Source organism: Ambystoma mexicanum, chromosome 11, assembly GCF_040938575.1.
Source record: "Ambystoma mexicanum isolate Mex_15411 chromosome 11, UKY_AmexF1_1, whole genome shotgun sequence".
NCBI classification, from domain to species: domain Eukaryota; kingdom Metazoa; phylum Chordata; class Amphibia; order Caudata; family Ambystomatidae; genus Ambystoma; species Ambystoma mexicanum.
In genome coordinates, this window is record NC_090934.1 from 381008662 (window position 1) to 381025296 (window position 16635).

The 16635-nt window shown below is 43.8% G+C and overlaps 1 protein-coding gene across 1 annotated transcript in view; it reads right to left on the reverse strand.

Moving 5' to 3' along the window:
• The window catches only part of NUP160 (nucleoporin 160), a 1937143-nt gene that overhangs the window by 830853 nt on the left and 1089655 nt on the right, over positions 1-16635 (reverse strand). Inside the window, exons 20-22 of the mRNA XM_069623088.1 lie at positions 8334-8487; positions 8103-8172; positions 7428-7526 (exon numbers count right to left, since the gene is read on the reverse strand). Of these exons, the coding sequence (XP_069479189.1) occupies positions 7428-7526; positions 8103-8172; positions 8334-8487 (323 nt within the window). The remainder of the gene's footprint in view (positions 1-7427; positions 7527-8102; positions 8173-8333; positions 8488-16635) is intronic.

Here is a 16635-nt window from a genome sequence, read left to right on the forward strand (position 1 = left end):
TAGACTATTTGCATGTTCCTTTGCTAATTTGTTTAGAGCTGCAACTGAGCCGTGAACCTGCACTATTTTGTGTTTTGCAGGGTTCGCCTTGAACTTCTCATCTATGGTGACAGAGGTGTGGTAATTTACATCTTATCTAGCACTCCCTTGGCTATCCAGTGGAACATGTCACTGGCGAGATTGTGAAGACTGTCCTGAAGAAAGTGGTTTCACCCAAATTACACCACTGAAATCGGTAGACAGGAAGTGCTGCATCTAGGAGGCTAAAAATTCTTCATTGAGCCCGAGCAGCCTTTAATTTCAACTTCATGTTGAATAATCACCATCTGCAGCAAGTTGAGAGTTGGTGTCTTCATTTTTAGCAATTGATAGCTATTGCTGTAATATAATCATTCATTTCTTAACTAGAGAGATCCAAGGAAAACTCAGTAAGTCTATAGGATAATAAAATGTGTGGACCCTGAAATAGACTTTTGACCATATGCCATAGATGTTTCTCCTTTTTTTCTTCTTCTTTTAAACTTACGTGAATGAAAGAATGGTCTAGGAGGGAATGGTTGGCAATTTTCCCACCACATTAGGGAGCCAATAGCTACCTAGTTGACAGGTTGTTTAGGTCCTTTTCTTTCTTGTCCTAGCGGCTGTTAGGCAGAATCCAGTGCAGTTCCCTTAGGGAGCACTACAACAGATTAGGACTACAGGTGAGAGCAATAAATCCCCTTTGGTATCAGTCTGTACCACAAAGATTTAGTTGGTAGCTGTGGCTGAGCAGTCCGACTTATCTCAAGAGGGAGATGAGCAGTATTCAGGGTTTACACAATAGGCCTACTGTACTATGGCACAAGGAAACACTGACCAAAGCTTTGTAGCTAAAAAGTAGATATATTTATTTTATACACTTCTAAGAAAGTACATGTATCACAAGTATCAAGCAAGTTAAATTAAATCAAAAAATATACACACTCCCTATATAAACTGTAGACCATGTGAACCAGAGTGAAAACTGAGCAAAACGGCACAGTGACAACTACACACAAGGGATCCTCTAACAATTTCTCACAAGGGAGGAAAAACACAAGTTATCTAGAAATAGGTTCTTATACACCCCAGCATCACATCCCATCATTCGTGAACCAGTTCAGCAAGAAAGTGCATCAGTATAAGCAATACTTCAAATTAAAACTGAGCAAAATGGCATTTCACAATGATTATGCAGTGGGAAAAAAGGGTAGTTATCAGAGAGGGTTGCACCACACAGTTGGAATTGGGAATCAATCTCGAGAAGGCAGGTCTAACAAATGAGACCAGAGTCAGTAGGCCTGTGCCAGAGTTAGTGGTACAGGGCAAGGGCCCAGGAGCTAAATATTCTTGTAGCTGCAGTCAAGTCTTGGTTAATGATGTTGGAAAGGTGGATGCAGAAAGCGAACAGACAATGTTGAGAGGTGGGCGGCCAACCCAACAGGTAGGTAAAGGATATAAAACACCTTTAGCACTACCGCGAAGAAAGGGCGGCCTGGCGGAACAATGTACCATGAAAATGAAGAAGTGGCTTCTGCGGTGGCGGTTGTTCCTGGTAGTTCCCGCAGTTCGGGGGATCCAGAAGAGGAAGAGAGGCTCCCGTCGTGGAGGAAGGTTCGAGGTACTGCACTACCCAGGGATGAAACCAACCGCGGTGCTACCAAACGAAGTTTAAAAAGGTATGCTCCTTTTAATCGCGGTCCGGGTCGATAGCTGCGTGGCTATTTGGTCTCGAAGTGAAGGGCATTGGCGATTTGACCACAGCAGGTTCAGGAAGGCGATGTGCAAACTGGTTGGCCCCACCAGCTCAAGGTAAGAAGGCTCTTGCAGATGAAGATCTCCTCTCGTCGTGTGAAGAAAAGTGGTGAGACGCTGCAGCAGGGCTTCACAAGTGGTGGTAGTCGTTGCAGGTGTCTTTGGCTTCTCTCCTCTTCGGTTCCGTAGTTCCACTGGTGACGTCTTGCCCTTCCAGTCCTCAGGACCCTGCTTTTATGCAGAAAGAGACCCATTCATACAGCCTAGCCGTCACTCACACAGCGGAGTGGTCATCTTGGCGGGAGACCCTCCAGCCTACCAGGATAGAGTGCGACATGAGTTGTTGGCAGAAGCCCGCCTAAAGGACGAACAAAGGATCCCTGACCTGGGTTAGGATTGTAGAGAAAGACCCAAAAATAAAACCTACCGGAGCAAAGACACCCCTGTGTCACTGCACTGAGGGTGTTGTATAACACATGAGCATTAAGATGGTTCCTATAGGGTTGTAAAAATCCCATAAGCATTAAACACAAAAATAGCCTAGGACACACATAGCAAAAATGCCTAAGGGTGGGAAAAAGAGTCACTCTTAGCAGGTAAAAAGAAACAAACCCTTCAAATCCAGCAAAGCTGCTGGGGGACTCTATAGGTAAGGGAAATTAGCAATTGAATGAGAATTCTCCCTAACAGCGGCACATCAGCGCTTCCTAGTATTAGTTCATCACTAGGTAGTCTTAGAAAGAAAATCGCTCTATTCTTGTGTCCTCTGACCACAGGGTGACTGAAAAGTGTGTTGCAGTGCACTTATGTACAGATGCGTTATGCCTTCTTGTGCGTTAAAAACCTGACCAGTTAGGGCAAACCAGGTTTACTGATATCCTTGGCCCCTTTTTGTGCTATTGTGCTCTAACAATAAATGCAACAAAAACTAGTGCTCACCCTACAACAACCATCTGTGAAGGTAAACCATAAGCAGCATTGGTATTTGGGGAATAACATTTCGATGAAAACAAACTCTTATATTTACCTGGGGATGCATCATAAGGGATGCCTCCAGAGAGAAGGTCTTGCGGTCTAAGGCAAGAAATTTAGCGTCCCAGGGCCGGATTATCTTAAATCATTAATCCCAGTAATATACTTTTACCGGCAGAAGGTGATCCCAATCCTCACCTATGGCGCAGAAGCTTTTTTTGCCCTCCCTACTGGAGTTCGGGCAACCCTAGAGGGTTTATTTTGGAAAAGAGTTATCACTCCCGAATTGTGTACCAATCCAGTCTGATAAGAGCAGAGCTGGGGCGAATATTAATGTACGCTGGCTCCATGTAATAATGTCCCTGCAAAAATGTCTCCTGACAAACATGTCACCGTTTTTTGCAGAGACATTATTACATTGAACATGCGGGGGACACCCCTGCAACCGTTTTCCCTGCAACTCGTCCCCATACATAATGTCACCATATATAATGTCGCTAATGGCTTTTCCCGGTTATATTATGTATGGGGACATTATTACCCGATACCTGTACACTATGGTAGTATGAAAAAGTATAATGCTGTACAGGAAAAGTATAGTGTGTGACCCGATGAGAGGGTTCACTATCATGAAGGGGGCCCTACTGAGGGGTTCTGAAGAAACATTAAATTAATGGAGGTTCATCTGTAAAAAGATACAGATTGATTTAAATGTTTATGAAGAAAAACTGGTTGTAAACCACACCTATGTGAAGAACAATCTATGGTCTAAGGACAGGATTGAGTCTCTAGATCAAAGGCAGTCTTTTAGACTGTTTATACAAATAATCCCGGAGACTCAGAGATACAACAGCTTGCCACAGTACTTAGCGGAATTTCCTGACAGCAAATACTGTATGCAATACATGCAATTTAGATTAAACCTCTACCCCTACCAAAGAGATTCTAAATACACGTAGTAGAGATAAAAACCTAGATCTTATGTTTATGTTTAATGGGGTTACAGAGAATCTAAAGCTTCTAGTTTTGTTTTGAACATCACTGACCGCCCTGAGAACGACGTTTCTGGACATATTCATTAGCAATAGGAGTCAGATGTGCCGAGCAATGGTGGACTGCATTAACCCATGGAGAAAGTCTAACTTTAATATTAGCATTGGTAGTATTTTTACATTAGATATTCTCACTTTTGGAGCGGTCAATTTAGGATTAATTGCTCTTATGTGGATTTTTAGAGAGCTAGGTAAACAGTTGAGACGTGGAAAAACGATGCAGCTCTTATAGATATGGAAATGAATTGTACTTATTGTCTAGTTTTTCATTGAAAATGAGTTTTATGTTTCTTTTCTCTTTATTTCTACTATTTCTCTTTCAACCTGAATTTTTAAAGCGTCTTAAACTTTCATTATTTTTTCCTTTCTTTTTTTGCGGTTTGTTTTTATTCATGATTAAGAATTGAGTTTGGATGTCTAACAATTGGTAAAAGGTTTAAACTGTTAACCAAATGCCATATAATAAAGAAAATGAATTTTTAATATAACATTTTCTGTGTAAGAGTTTCTTTGGACTATTGTATTGACTGGGTTCAGTGTACTTAACTACATTTCACATCCTCCTCCTAAGATAAGACTGGTTGCTCTGCCATTCTACCAGATCCTTTGGGTAGTACAGACTTCTACTAAGAGCTGGGGACCTGTCTACCAAGGGATCCTTTTATAGAGTCTTACCAAAAATTGGACTTCAGGAAAACTCCCCAAGCAGGTACTAATGTGGAAAATCGTCTTGAACCGCTGAAGTCAAAACTAAATATTAACTGTCACCAGCCTACCCCATAAAGCCAATGTAGGGTGAGATCAGCAGCCTAAGGCAAAATGGGGGTGATAAGGATGAACCCCAATGGGGATGGGAGCCTAATGGACAGCACATAACCAAGTACTCTTAAGGTGTAAAAAAGACAACGAGATTAAGTGGCAGGGAAACATCAGCAAAAGTCCCTCTGACAAGCAAAATGAACTACAAACCCCAAAAACTAAACGGGAAAAATCTAAATGATTAGGGGGTCCCCTGAAATTAGACTGCAGAACCCCCAATAATAGAGCAGTATTCTAACAGACAGGCCATAGCACATGCATCATTTCCACCAGGGCAAAGGAGCAGCATACCGCATTCAAAGCCATGCTTCCCGAAGAACAATCTTTCTTTGCAAATGCATACATTTTTGATGCCTCGATACAGTGGAAAGCAGAGGACGCTGAAGCAGAGTTCAGGTTTGCTGTTGCCACCTGAACCACCAGACTCTCCAGAGACAGGTGCATCAAAATGAATGCTTTGTCACCAGGGCCAATGGGTACATTTATGTCCTTATCAGTTGCCGGAGTGGAACAAGGCGATAGCCACGCGGCCACGATGGGGTCAGCAATGGCCTGTTAAACTACAACATTGTTTGACTCTGCATACTGTGAGAAACCTGAAGGTGTCTCACCCGCTAGTCCCCGAGGATCTGTCATCCAGGTGGCCAGGACACAGCCATCGCTATTGGATCTAGTTCCTAGGGGGTGGACCAGTGCAGGACGATCAACTGGATGAGGGGTCTTTGGGGAGTGGAAGTGGGACACCGAAGGGCGAGACGCAGTATCCCCTTCCCAGTAACAGCTTTTCCCCATCCTACCAGGTAGGATACTTAAAGCTCACCCCCCCCCGCCCCTTTCCCAACGCAAACACTTTCTCCCACATAGTTCATCATGAGCGACAAATGACTAATACCAGAGCCGTATATACCCGACATGTCCCAACACAAGGGTCAGGCAGAGTCAGGCAATTACTGATAATTACACACACCTGACTTACATCACACTTCCCCACATGGATAAAAGGCAGAGCACGAAAGAACACTGAGCAAGGCAAAAGACACGAGGAAGCAGTGAGATGGCGGTTTAACACGAGGAGCAAGGCAGCAAGAAAGGTTTGCAAGGAGGTAATTGCTCATGGCCTTTTCAGAGGTAGATAACCGCTACTTTCACGAGCCCTCGAGGATAAGAGACATAAGACCGGGAATTAAAGCTGCAGAAAGGTGCATTGTGTGTCGAAAATACCCGGGACTCGCCCGCAACAATAGCCGAGGCAGGGAGGAGTGATTGCCGCTGTGGTATTGTCCTTGGCTCCCACAACAAAGCTGCTCCAGTAAAGTCAGCACAGCAGGTGAGTCGGGAAGACTGATAGCAGACCGGTCTGTGTTCGAGCCAAGGTTGCAAGCGGCAACATTGTATGAAGAAATCTGCAAAGAGCAGAGTGAAAGGCGTATGTGAAGAGCAACGCAAATATAATTGTATATCCAAGGAGCGATTGACATTTTGAAACCAAGGTAGATGCCATATACCAAGTGGTCTGGCGCCACGTGGGTGCTCATTTGAAGGACTCTGTTAGGCATCCAACTGAGAGTCAATTCCCTCTTAGTCATCCCTCCAGGTCTCTCTGCCTTTCTCCTCTGGCTTACTGAATCTTTCAGCATCCCCAACTCGATCAAAATGTGCGGTCCTGCTCTGCCTTTATACTTCCTGGGAGTAGTGATTACATTCAGGTGTGCATGGTTGTGAAGGAAGGCCTGCCTTTGCCTGGCCTAATTAGTGGGAAAGTCTGATCTAGAAACGGGAGCGTCTGGCTTCTACGACCGTGGTTCTCTGTCAGTTATCCTTATCCTCCCAATTTTTCTCCACCTCGTCGTCGTCCCAGTGGTTTCAGGGAAAAACAGAGTTGAGGGATTATGAGAGTATTTGTTTTTCCAAAGAATATGGGAAAAACAATGTGGGTTCTCTTCAGGGTGAAGGGGGTAGCTGTAGGGTGGTGTACAAAGGGTTTTGTTGACAAACGTATCCCATAATGACAGAGGGGACATCAGGTAAGGATGTACTGGAATGGGAGAAATATTGCGTCTCGCCAAAGGGTGTTCCACCCCCAGTCTCCAGAATCCTCTTCCCAGGTAATCATCCCTCTCTTGTCCACACCACCAGGGTTGGGATCCAAGAGCATGGCCCTCTGCTGGCCACCAGAGTCAGGGATCCCCAGGAATAGCATGGGAGACACACATCAGGTTTCTCACACTATCAAGAATAAGAATCTGCAGAAAGATGCAATCCGTTAGAAGTTTGAAATAGAAGATGCAGTCTTCAAAAATAAAATACCTTATTTTTTTTTTTAAAGACAGCTCCCATAAGATTACTAACTCAACATGTTTTCTGGGTCAGGAAAACAAGCCCATGAACAAAATGGTTTGCTCAAGGAGCACTGCCCATCTTGGTAGTCATACTGGTTAGTAGAGGCAACAAAGGAAAACTTGGTTTAGGCTTTCAGGGAGACTTTTACTGAAGCCTCTAAGTCAGCAATACATTGTTAGGATTCTGATTCCGATAAATCAGTCCCACCAAAAAGCCAGGACTACCTAACTCAGGAAAGGTCCGAAATTCCATTTGGACTAAACAGCAAGGTGCAATGGTATTCATTAGTGCAGTTGTTAATTGTAACACTTGCAATCCTAATGGCTGTTGGTGAAATGCAGACATTTCATGGGTGTATTATGTGTTGCAACACTGATATATGCACCTCATAATCTATGGTGTAACTGAGTCCTGCAAAAAGAGTTCTCAAAAGGAGTAGTCCCAAGATGAGACCAATTCCAATGCACTTACTTTGTGCCCTTCTCCAGTGATGAGGTAACACTGCCCCATCACAAAGCGACAGGATCCCACATTTACTTGGCACCAGGGCTGCACCAGACGCACATATTCCTACGAAGGAAAAAAAGGGACCAATAGCTGTGGTTAGCAACATTATTTCATTTCTAGCACAATTTCTCAGAATAGAACCATGATAAATTCCTTATAACCTGCAGGGAAATAAAAAACTTGTTCTACACATCACACTAAGATCATCCTGATCATCATACCATAAAGGTACTGCTTAACAGTCAAAAAACACTTCTCTTGTTCATCCTCCTACTCAGCACATCAATATGATTCTCAGCATCACCTTGCCATCACACTAGAAAGCTAAATACACATAGCCTCTACATCTCACACAAAGAGGCTTTTGTCGCTCAGTCTCCTCATACCACTCAAATTCCCATCCTTCAGCAGCTGAGTTTTCCTTTTTCACTGGGCTTTTAATAGCATTTTAATTTAAGGAGTTGGAAATATGGATCTGGAGACACCAATCAGTGGATAGTCGGGAAAACCTGACTTGGTTTATGCATGTACTGCCAACACCAAAGCTACAATCCCAGATAGACTGCAATAAACAAGTTCATACATCCTACACCTGCATCACGCCACCATGCTGAAAAAGGAGAGTAGATTGAGAGATACCTGTAACTGTGTGTACTGACACGAGACCATCAAACACTCTGCAAACTGGAAGCCAGGGTTGTTGGGCCAGCTTGATGGCTGCAGTTTAGGAAAAATATTGGGCCATGCAAGCAATACAATACATGCAAATATGACTAAAGACATTCCATTCTTCAAATGCATGAACAGTGCATCCTGCATGAGGAAAAATAAACATGGAACCATTCATATATTGCGCCTGAAAAAGGATACTTTTGTTGGATGAGAAGGCTGGTGATGGTAGCAATGAGATGTGGCCAGTTCAGGGATGCATTGTTTACAGGGGTATTATGTTGGGAGAAAATTTGAGCAATTATGTGTTTTCTTGCCACGTCGTGGAAGAATAATTCAAGCACAGTCTGTGGACCTGAAACGTTAAGCAAACAGTAAAGTGTTATTCAGTCATTCACAGATAGATTATGATTCAGGTCCTTCAGCTCCTCCTAGATACTAAATACAGTCATGGCAGGACAGCTGGCTAACTCTACTTCCTTAAACATTTGGAAAACCAAGTAACAAAAAAAGCTCTCCCTCCTGCGCTCTCATTATCCATTTCAGTATGGGTAACACCTGTTTGGGGTGACTGTCCTCCCTTTAAGGAATCTCTGTGCTCACCCAAAATCACATCAATCTGAGATACTGTTGATGTCCAGATGCATCACTTTTACCTGTTGTGTTGCATGACGACTTATTGACACAATGTTCCTCAACACTGCAAATCATCCCAATTGAAGCCCAACGTATAGTTTAAGGGTATAAAGAAAACTAACGTGGCTTGTTGGAGACACATTCATTTTTTTGGTGGATTCTGCAGCATCATTTTCTTTGCTTTCCCCCTTTGATTTGAAAGTGTTCTAATTTGTTTTAGAGATGAGATGGACTTGTGATGAAGTCCCACTGCCTCCGTCTCCCTTGCTAATATATGGGTCAATGGTGGATGTTAAGTCAGAACTCTGTGGGGGCTGACCCCCAATTACCTCAACACAAGCAGGCCCACTACTTGAGGAACGAGTGCATGTTTTGTACGTAAAGCAAGTTTATTGTACAATCATCTGGGAGCAGTTAGATGACGCAGCAGAAACAAACTAGCTCAAATCTCAATGAACCACATTAGTTGATACACGATATACACATTTGCAACAGTTCAAACACTCCAAGCTATTTTATTCCAACCCACCCATCGCACATGATTGGACAAAATATACACAAAGAAGTGCCAGCTTTCTTCATTTATTCCCTTCTAATTGGTCATCAACAATCTTATCTTCAGATCACATTCATAGTCATCCCATTCTTGGGATTTGTCCATGGCAGGTTGTGACATCATGACAAAATAAAACATTCAAATACAAACATAATTCATTATCAACAACAACTGGCCAAGCTCTATAGAGGAGCAGGTGGACACATTATCCCTAGCTCTCACCCCCTCACCACAGTCATACCGGAACAGCAGGAGCGGGGATCTGTGTGAGACCCCCATGTGTTATGCCTATACCTCATTGAGTGTATTAGATACGATATACACTCAGACAACCATATCGAATGTACCATGTGTGGAAGGATACCGTATCGAAGGATGTCAGCACGCACCTTTGGACACTATGGAGCGCTGAGTGAAATCTGATGAAGGCAGCGTGATGTCTAGGAGAAGATGAATGAAGCCATGCTGAGACGATATGAAAATACTGAAGAGTGACAAAGTAACTGAAGCAATAACAAACATGTACAAAATGATAAAGTAATCATGAATCTTAAAGCAGATAAAGTAAGTTGTTGACCAATGAGATGAGTGTAAATACGCAGTAACGCAAGGTGGAAGAGACGTATAGAAGCTTGCGATATAGGAATATATAACGTGGCCAACGTCCATTATTGGAAAAGGGATGCCAGCTCATGTAAATATTCATCGGGGTTACAGAGTTAGGAGACGCTGGAAGAACAGCCTTATGTGCAAAGTAAAGGAGTCAATGTTGGCAGGGGATCAAGGATGCAGACGGATAAGCCATGGACAAGACATATTTCTCTTAGATTAAAAGAGAAGAAAAATGTGTAAGATCCAGGTATTGGACGTTTAAAAGTGTACAAAGTCGAAACTAGGAAGAGTGAGCAAGTCTCTGGAGGCAAAGAGGAGCAACGACACCCGGTATAATTAAATTAAATAACAATAAATAAGAGGCTGACATTGACAACTTCATGGTCTCTTCACATGTGACTCAAAGTCGAAAACAAGCGCTAATCATTAACCCTCGAATGGAGATAGTGATGTGCTTCCACTCCCTGGAATATCCTAGAACAGGCTACAAGGTCAAGTCCAGACAGGAAACTTTGGCTCAGGGCCAGTCTGATGAGAGATGGACTAATTGAAAAATATGGGGAGTAATCGGACTTGATCCAAGCACCTGGGTTTCGGTTTCTTCACCTGCTGCTAGCTGAGTCGAAAGTCCAAAGTTGTGCGAGAATTCCAACAAATCAGTGGGTCTATGGGGCAATCTGCTATACAACATTGCATAGACCAATCAGCTGCCAATTTGTTTGCTGATGGATTTGGGGTATAGGACCTTTTTGCAATCAAGTTTGTGTGTGAGTGTGCAAGCATCCGTCTAATGTTTGTCCGTTGACGCCGCTTTATTTAAGCCAAGAATAAAGTAATACTTTGCCATATTCCTTGAGTCTGTCCGGTTATTTGGTATGAGATCTTTATTGGTAATTCCATCTAGCACAAGAGACGTTTTAAGGTGCTAGAGCACATGTTGGTAGCAGTGCGGATGGTTCAGGTCTAAATCGACCTAGGCCAAGAACCAGATTCTCTGACTTTTGGCTGCTCCCGGTATTAGCTTCATGTGGAGAATGGCGCACAAGTCACATGAAAAAGATATTATTGGCAGGTTCCCCTTTGATGAAATTCCTGTTTAATCCCTGCATGTGCCCCGTAGACGGAAGGCAAAATGGTCGGTTTAGGGAGAGTCGATGCCAAGGGACTCGAGCGGAGCCAAGGATATAAGTAGAACAGCCAAAGTGGCAAAAATAAAAGGCAGGGGCTGTGTTGTAATAATACAAAATCATAAGTGACTATTTTGGATAACGTTTTTATATAACTATTTTCTGTAACGTCCTACAGACATGGTTCTGGTGTCATTCTATTCCACATTTAGCCCACTTTAATAGTATGCTGTCCAAATCTGAAATTCCTAAGGCATTTGTAGTCCATTCACTGGAGTTCATTCACTGAAGTTGTGTATAAGTGACAATTTTGTGCAACGTTTCATGAGTCTAGTGGCATTCCGTTCCACATGCATTGACCTTTGATGGTATACTGACCAAATCTACAATTCCAAAAGCGTTTCAAGTTCATTAACTGATATTGACTGATGAAGTTGCGTGATTAACTTGTGTAAGTGATAAGTGGCAGTACAGTAACGCTTTGAATTGGCGTCATTGTATTGTATGCCATAGAAATATGCGTCTGCTGTCATTCTGTTCTACATTTATCCAACTTTGCTGGTATTTTGTCCAACTTTCCAATTCCCCCAAAGGGGGTGGGGGGAGTTCACCAAGCAAGCCTTTGAGGAGTATCCTTACAAGCAACCAAGCAGCCGAGTTCAACGTGCAGCAGTCGCCAGGAGGGGTGGGGGGAAGGGGCAGGGATGAGAGTCCCTTGTTGGGGGGAGGGGGTGGGGAAGGGGGCAGGTTGGACGCTGATGCCCCACTAGTAATATATATTCAGAAGGATAAAAATCAAAGGCAACTAATAAATAGAATAGAATCTTAAAATATCAATGTTAGGATAATGAGATTAAAAACTGATAGGAAGTCTAAAAGAACAAAAAGAATCACTGTAGAATTTTAAAAGTGGATACAATATTTATTATTTTCAGACAATCATGTGGAAATTGATGGTGCCTGCTCAATTTGATCAGTGCGATACATTTGATAACAAAGAGACAAATAAAACCTTTTTTTTATCAGGTAAGTATAGAGTCGAGATTGACTTATCATGGGAGACACTCCTCTCTTACACGTATGTAGGACATTGCCAAGATACACAGCTAAAATGAGGCAATATTCGGAATGGGTCCGAGGCAAGACCAATAAGACACTCATGCCGTGATCTTTAGTTGTCAAAATCTGTATTGCGACATATGAAAATGTATTACCATGTTAGATATAAGGGAAAGAAGTAGTTATGGAAGATGTATCAGAGTGAGAAAGAATATCCAGCGGAGGAGGAGTGGATGCTTAATTAGCATAATGGGGAGGATAAAACGCCTTCGGCTCCACCTCCCCCTCCTGAAAACAAGAGCATAGATACAGAGGAGATGGGATTTTATCCTTTAAACTAATTAAAAGCAGTGTTGGGTACGTTAATCTGACACACAAGCCCCCTGCTTATAACAGTGAGGACAATGCAGAAGAGAGTAAAATCAGAGAGCGCAAATATATCTCGACACGCAAGGAAAGTTAACAGCGTGATGACAGGAAGGACAGACAAGATAAACAGATGGAGATAGAGGAAAGAAATAAAGGATAAAGCTAAGGGAATAAGGAAAAAGTTACTTACCTGTAACTGTTCTCCAGCATGGGTCTGGCATGGATTCACATGCTCATGAATATTCCCCGTCGTCAGGCTGGGAATCCTCAGTAAAAGAAAAAACTTTCAGTTTTGTTTCTAAACTGTCTTTCTCCTATAAACCAATCACTGCGCTCTGGGTCATACTGCCCCCAGCCAGTGACTGCCCTTTGCCTAAGCCCCTCCTCAGGCAGCCATATTCATATTTGGTAGCACGAAAAGTGTCAGTAGGACCAAGAGAAGAGCCACAGAGGGGCAGGCAGGAGGGTTTGCATTTGAATACATGCCAGACCAATGCTGGAGAAAAACAGTTACAGGTAGGTAACTTGTTCCTTCTCCAGCATGGGGTCTGGCATGGATTCACATACTCATGAATAAAGAATACACAGCAGTACATAATTACACAACCACAGGAGGTGGCAAGGCTAAACAGAAGCAATCTCTTACCTCCTCACCAGGCTCACCTTCAAGCGAACAGGTTGCGCAGCACTGCTTGGCCGACTCTGGACTTCTTCCTGGAATCCCTGTCGACACAGCAGAAAGATGTGCGTAGACCTCCACATAGCAGCCCTGCAAATGTTCAGCAGGGGCATACCAGACAGGAACGCCATCGTAGAAGCGAACGGTCTGGTAAAATGGGCTCTCAGACGGGCAGGCAGCGGTCGGATTGCCAACCGATGACCAGGAGTGATGCAGCCGGAGAGCCACTTGGAAATGGAAGCCTTGGACAGGGCTTTCCCATGGTTCACAGGACCAAAGTTCACAAAAAGCTGAGAAGTTTTCCAGAAACTCTTTGTGTGGGCCACATAAGACTCAGCGCTCAAGCCACATCCACCGAGTGCAAAGTCCTTTCAGCCGGCGACGAAGGCGTCGGAAAAAACATAGGTAACAACAAGGGCTCGTTGAGATGAAACTCCGACTGAATCCTGGGCATGAAGGAGGGGTGCACCCTAGTCTTGTGGAAAGTCAAGTAAGGCAGCTTGCAGGACAGGGCCTGGATCTCACCTACTCGTCTTGCAGAGGTGATAGCAACGAGGAACACTGTCTTCCACAACAGAAACTTGAGATGAGTGCATAGGTTCGAATGGGCCCCCCCCACCCCCATGAGCCTAGTCAGCATAACGTTGGGTTCTCACGCCGGGCCTTTACGGGAGGAACAAACAGAACAGTCCCTTGGTGAATTCTTTGACTAGATGGTACGACCACAGTGAAGACCGTACCAGAACCTGGTATAGCGGGAGATAGCCGCCAAATGTACCATGATGGAGGAGTGCGCAAACCCTGATTTAGCCAATGAAAATACAGAAGTAAGGCACTAAGCGAGTGCCCCATCTGCCAAATTGTGATGCCCTCTTTCATCAAGGGACCATAATAATAAGCAATATTTGTACAAAATATGCCCCTTAAGAACTTAAGGTCAGCTAAGATGTGGTACACCACACAACTCTGAGTTAAAAATGGAACATAAGTTCCATCAAAACAGATGGTATTGTTCGAAATCATCTGAACATGCCGTGCTGACAAGTATAGCATTGAGTACTTATTAAAAAAAAAGGCAGTGTTTAGAACTAAATCTGATTTTCTGTCAAACAAAAAAAAAAAAAAATCACAACAGCAGCAAACAAATCGTCCACAAGAATTGTTTAAAACAATTACAAATATTGTTAAGCCAAACAAATACTTTTGTGCAGGCTTCTCCACAAGACCATGCCAATGGGCTGAACGTCTTTTTTAGAGAACATTTTGAATATTCAAAAAAACCTCAGGCTTCGTAGGGCATCGCATATTATACCCCACTTGGATGGTGTTAATATAAACAAAGAAATCACTGGCATAACGGAAATTGGAACAACAGAGACAGGCCAATATAGTTTTCAACAAGTATCAGAGGATATGATTTGCACTTTGTTGTCACAACTAAAACCCACAAAGGATTCTTCCTTTCTTATCCCTGCTTTAGTTGCTAAGCGACCATCTCCCGAGTTAACTCAGCTTATGACGAAGTTTGTAAATCTATCATTAACTCAGAGTCTTGTCCCTGAAGATTTCAGTGGTATATCTGTTACTGAAGAAGGCTAATTTAGACAATGAGGACTATAATTATCGTCCAATTGCTGGTCTCCCTTGGCCAGCAAAGATTCTGAAAAAGGTGGTTACAAGTCAATTTCAGACCTTCAATGAGAGTTGTGGCCTCTTTGCAGTCCAGTTTTCGCCCTATGCACAGGTCGGAAAAGGCATTATTGGCTGTTTGGGACAAGATGTTGCAAGCAGGGGATGCAGGTAAACTTTCCCTGCTTGTAATGCTCGACCTGTCCACTGGATACGGTGGACCACAATATTTTGTTGGACCGTATGAAGAGCCTTGTTAATGTAGATTCCTGTGCTCTGGACTGGTTTGCTTCATTTCTTACCGGGCGCAAACAATGTGTACAGTCCAGAGGTTCTTTATCTGAAATCCTCCTCCAGTGTTGTGGTGTGCCACAGGAAGGGAATAGTTTCTTACCTGTAACTCCATTTCTCCAGCATTGGTATCTTTCATGGATTCACATGCTTAGAATATTCCCCGTCGTCAGACCGGGACCCCTCGGTACACATATATAGCCTTTTTCAAAGGAAAAACTTTCGACACTTTTGTGTCCTATCTACGTCCTTCTAGGACCCGCCTACGCATGCTCCGCAGGCCGTGCTAGTATAAGAGGCCCGCCCCCGCGGCTCCCCTTCAGATTTCGGCCCCTCCAAAGTAGGAAGGGTTAAATTTATCACATACATTACATACGGGGAGGTTGGCGGGCGCATGTGAATCCATGAAAGATACCAATGCTGGAGAAATGGAGTTACAGGTAAGAAACTATTCCCTTCTCCAGCATTGGCTCTTTCATGGATTCACATGCTTAGAATAGATTGTATAGCAGTAACGCTTGAGACGGCGGTGAGAATGTAATGTAACAATATATATCCTCACCCTACTACACAATGCATATCTCCCGTAGGGATAAGTTAAGTCATATAACATTGCCCACAAAGTATATCGCCCTTAAGAGGGTAGATAACCGAATCTCCACAGGGAAGAGCTTACCTTACTGAAACAAATGGCGCAGGACAGCTCTTCCTATCTGCACCTCGTTTGCATGCTGCCTGGCAAGGCAGTAGTGGCAGGTAAACGTGTGGGGCACTGAACATGCCGCCGCTTGGCATATGTCCGTCAGCGGAATCCCAGCCCATAACACTGTTGAGGAGGACATCGACCTTGTAGAATGAGCTCTAGGATGTCCTTGCAGTGGCCTTCCGGCCTTAGAGTGCCAAAAAGCAATCGTCGACGAGACCCATCTAGCCAGTCCCTGTTTAGAGATTGCTTTTCCTCTCGTCGACGGACCATATGCGACGAACAGTTGCCGAGTAGCCCTGATGTCTTGTGTACGATGTAGGTAGAATTTCAGGGCCCTCTTAACGTCCAGGGTATGAAGAGTTTTTTCTGCTGTCGACGATGGAGTGGCGAAGAAAGTAGGCAGAACCACGGATGAGTGTTTGTGGTATACCGTCGGAACCTTCGGGACGAACATAGGGTTAGTTGCCAGGACTACCTTGTCCTTAAAGGATCTTAGGTAGGGCGGGTCCACGACCAGCGCTTGTAGTTCCGAGATACGTCTGGCTGATGTGATAGCTATCAGGAATGCCAACTTCCACGAAATGAATTTTATGTCGGACGTGGCCATAGGCTCGAATGGCGGTTTCATCAAGCCTGCCAACACTGTGTTGAGGCTCCACGTCGGGGGAAAGGCTCGAAATAAACCCCGCATGAAGTGTTTTACCAGTCTGTCACTGAATAGAGGAGACTGCCTCTTCCTTGTGAACCTCGAGATGGCTGCCAGGTGTACCTTTATCGACGAGGGGGACAATCCCTTTTCTGCCAAGAGGAGCAGGTAAGGTAGAACTTGTTCCGGCGTC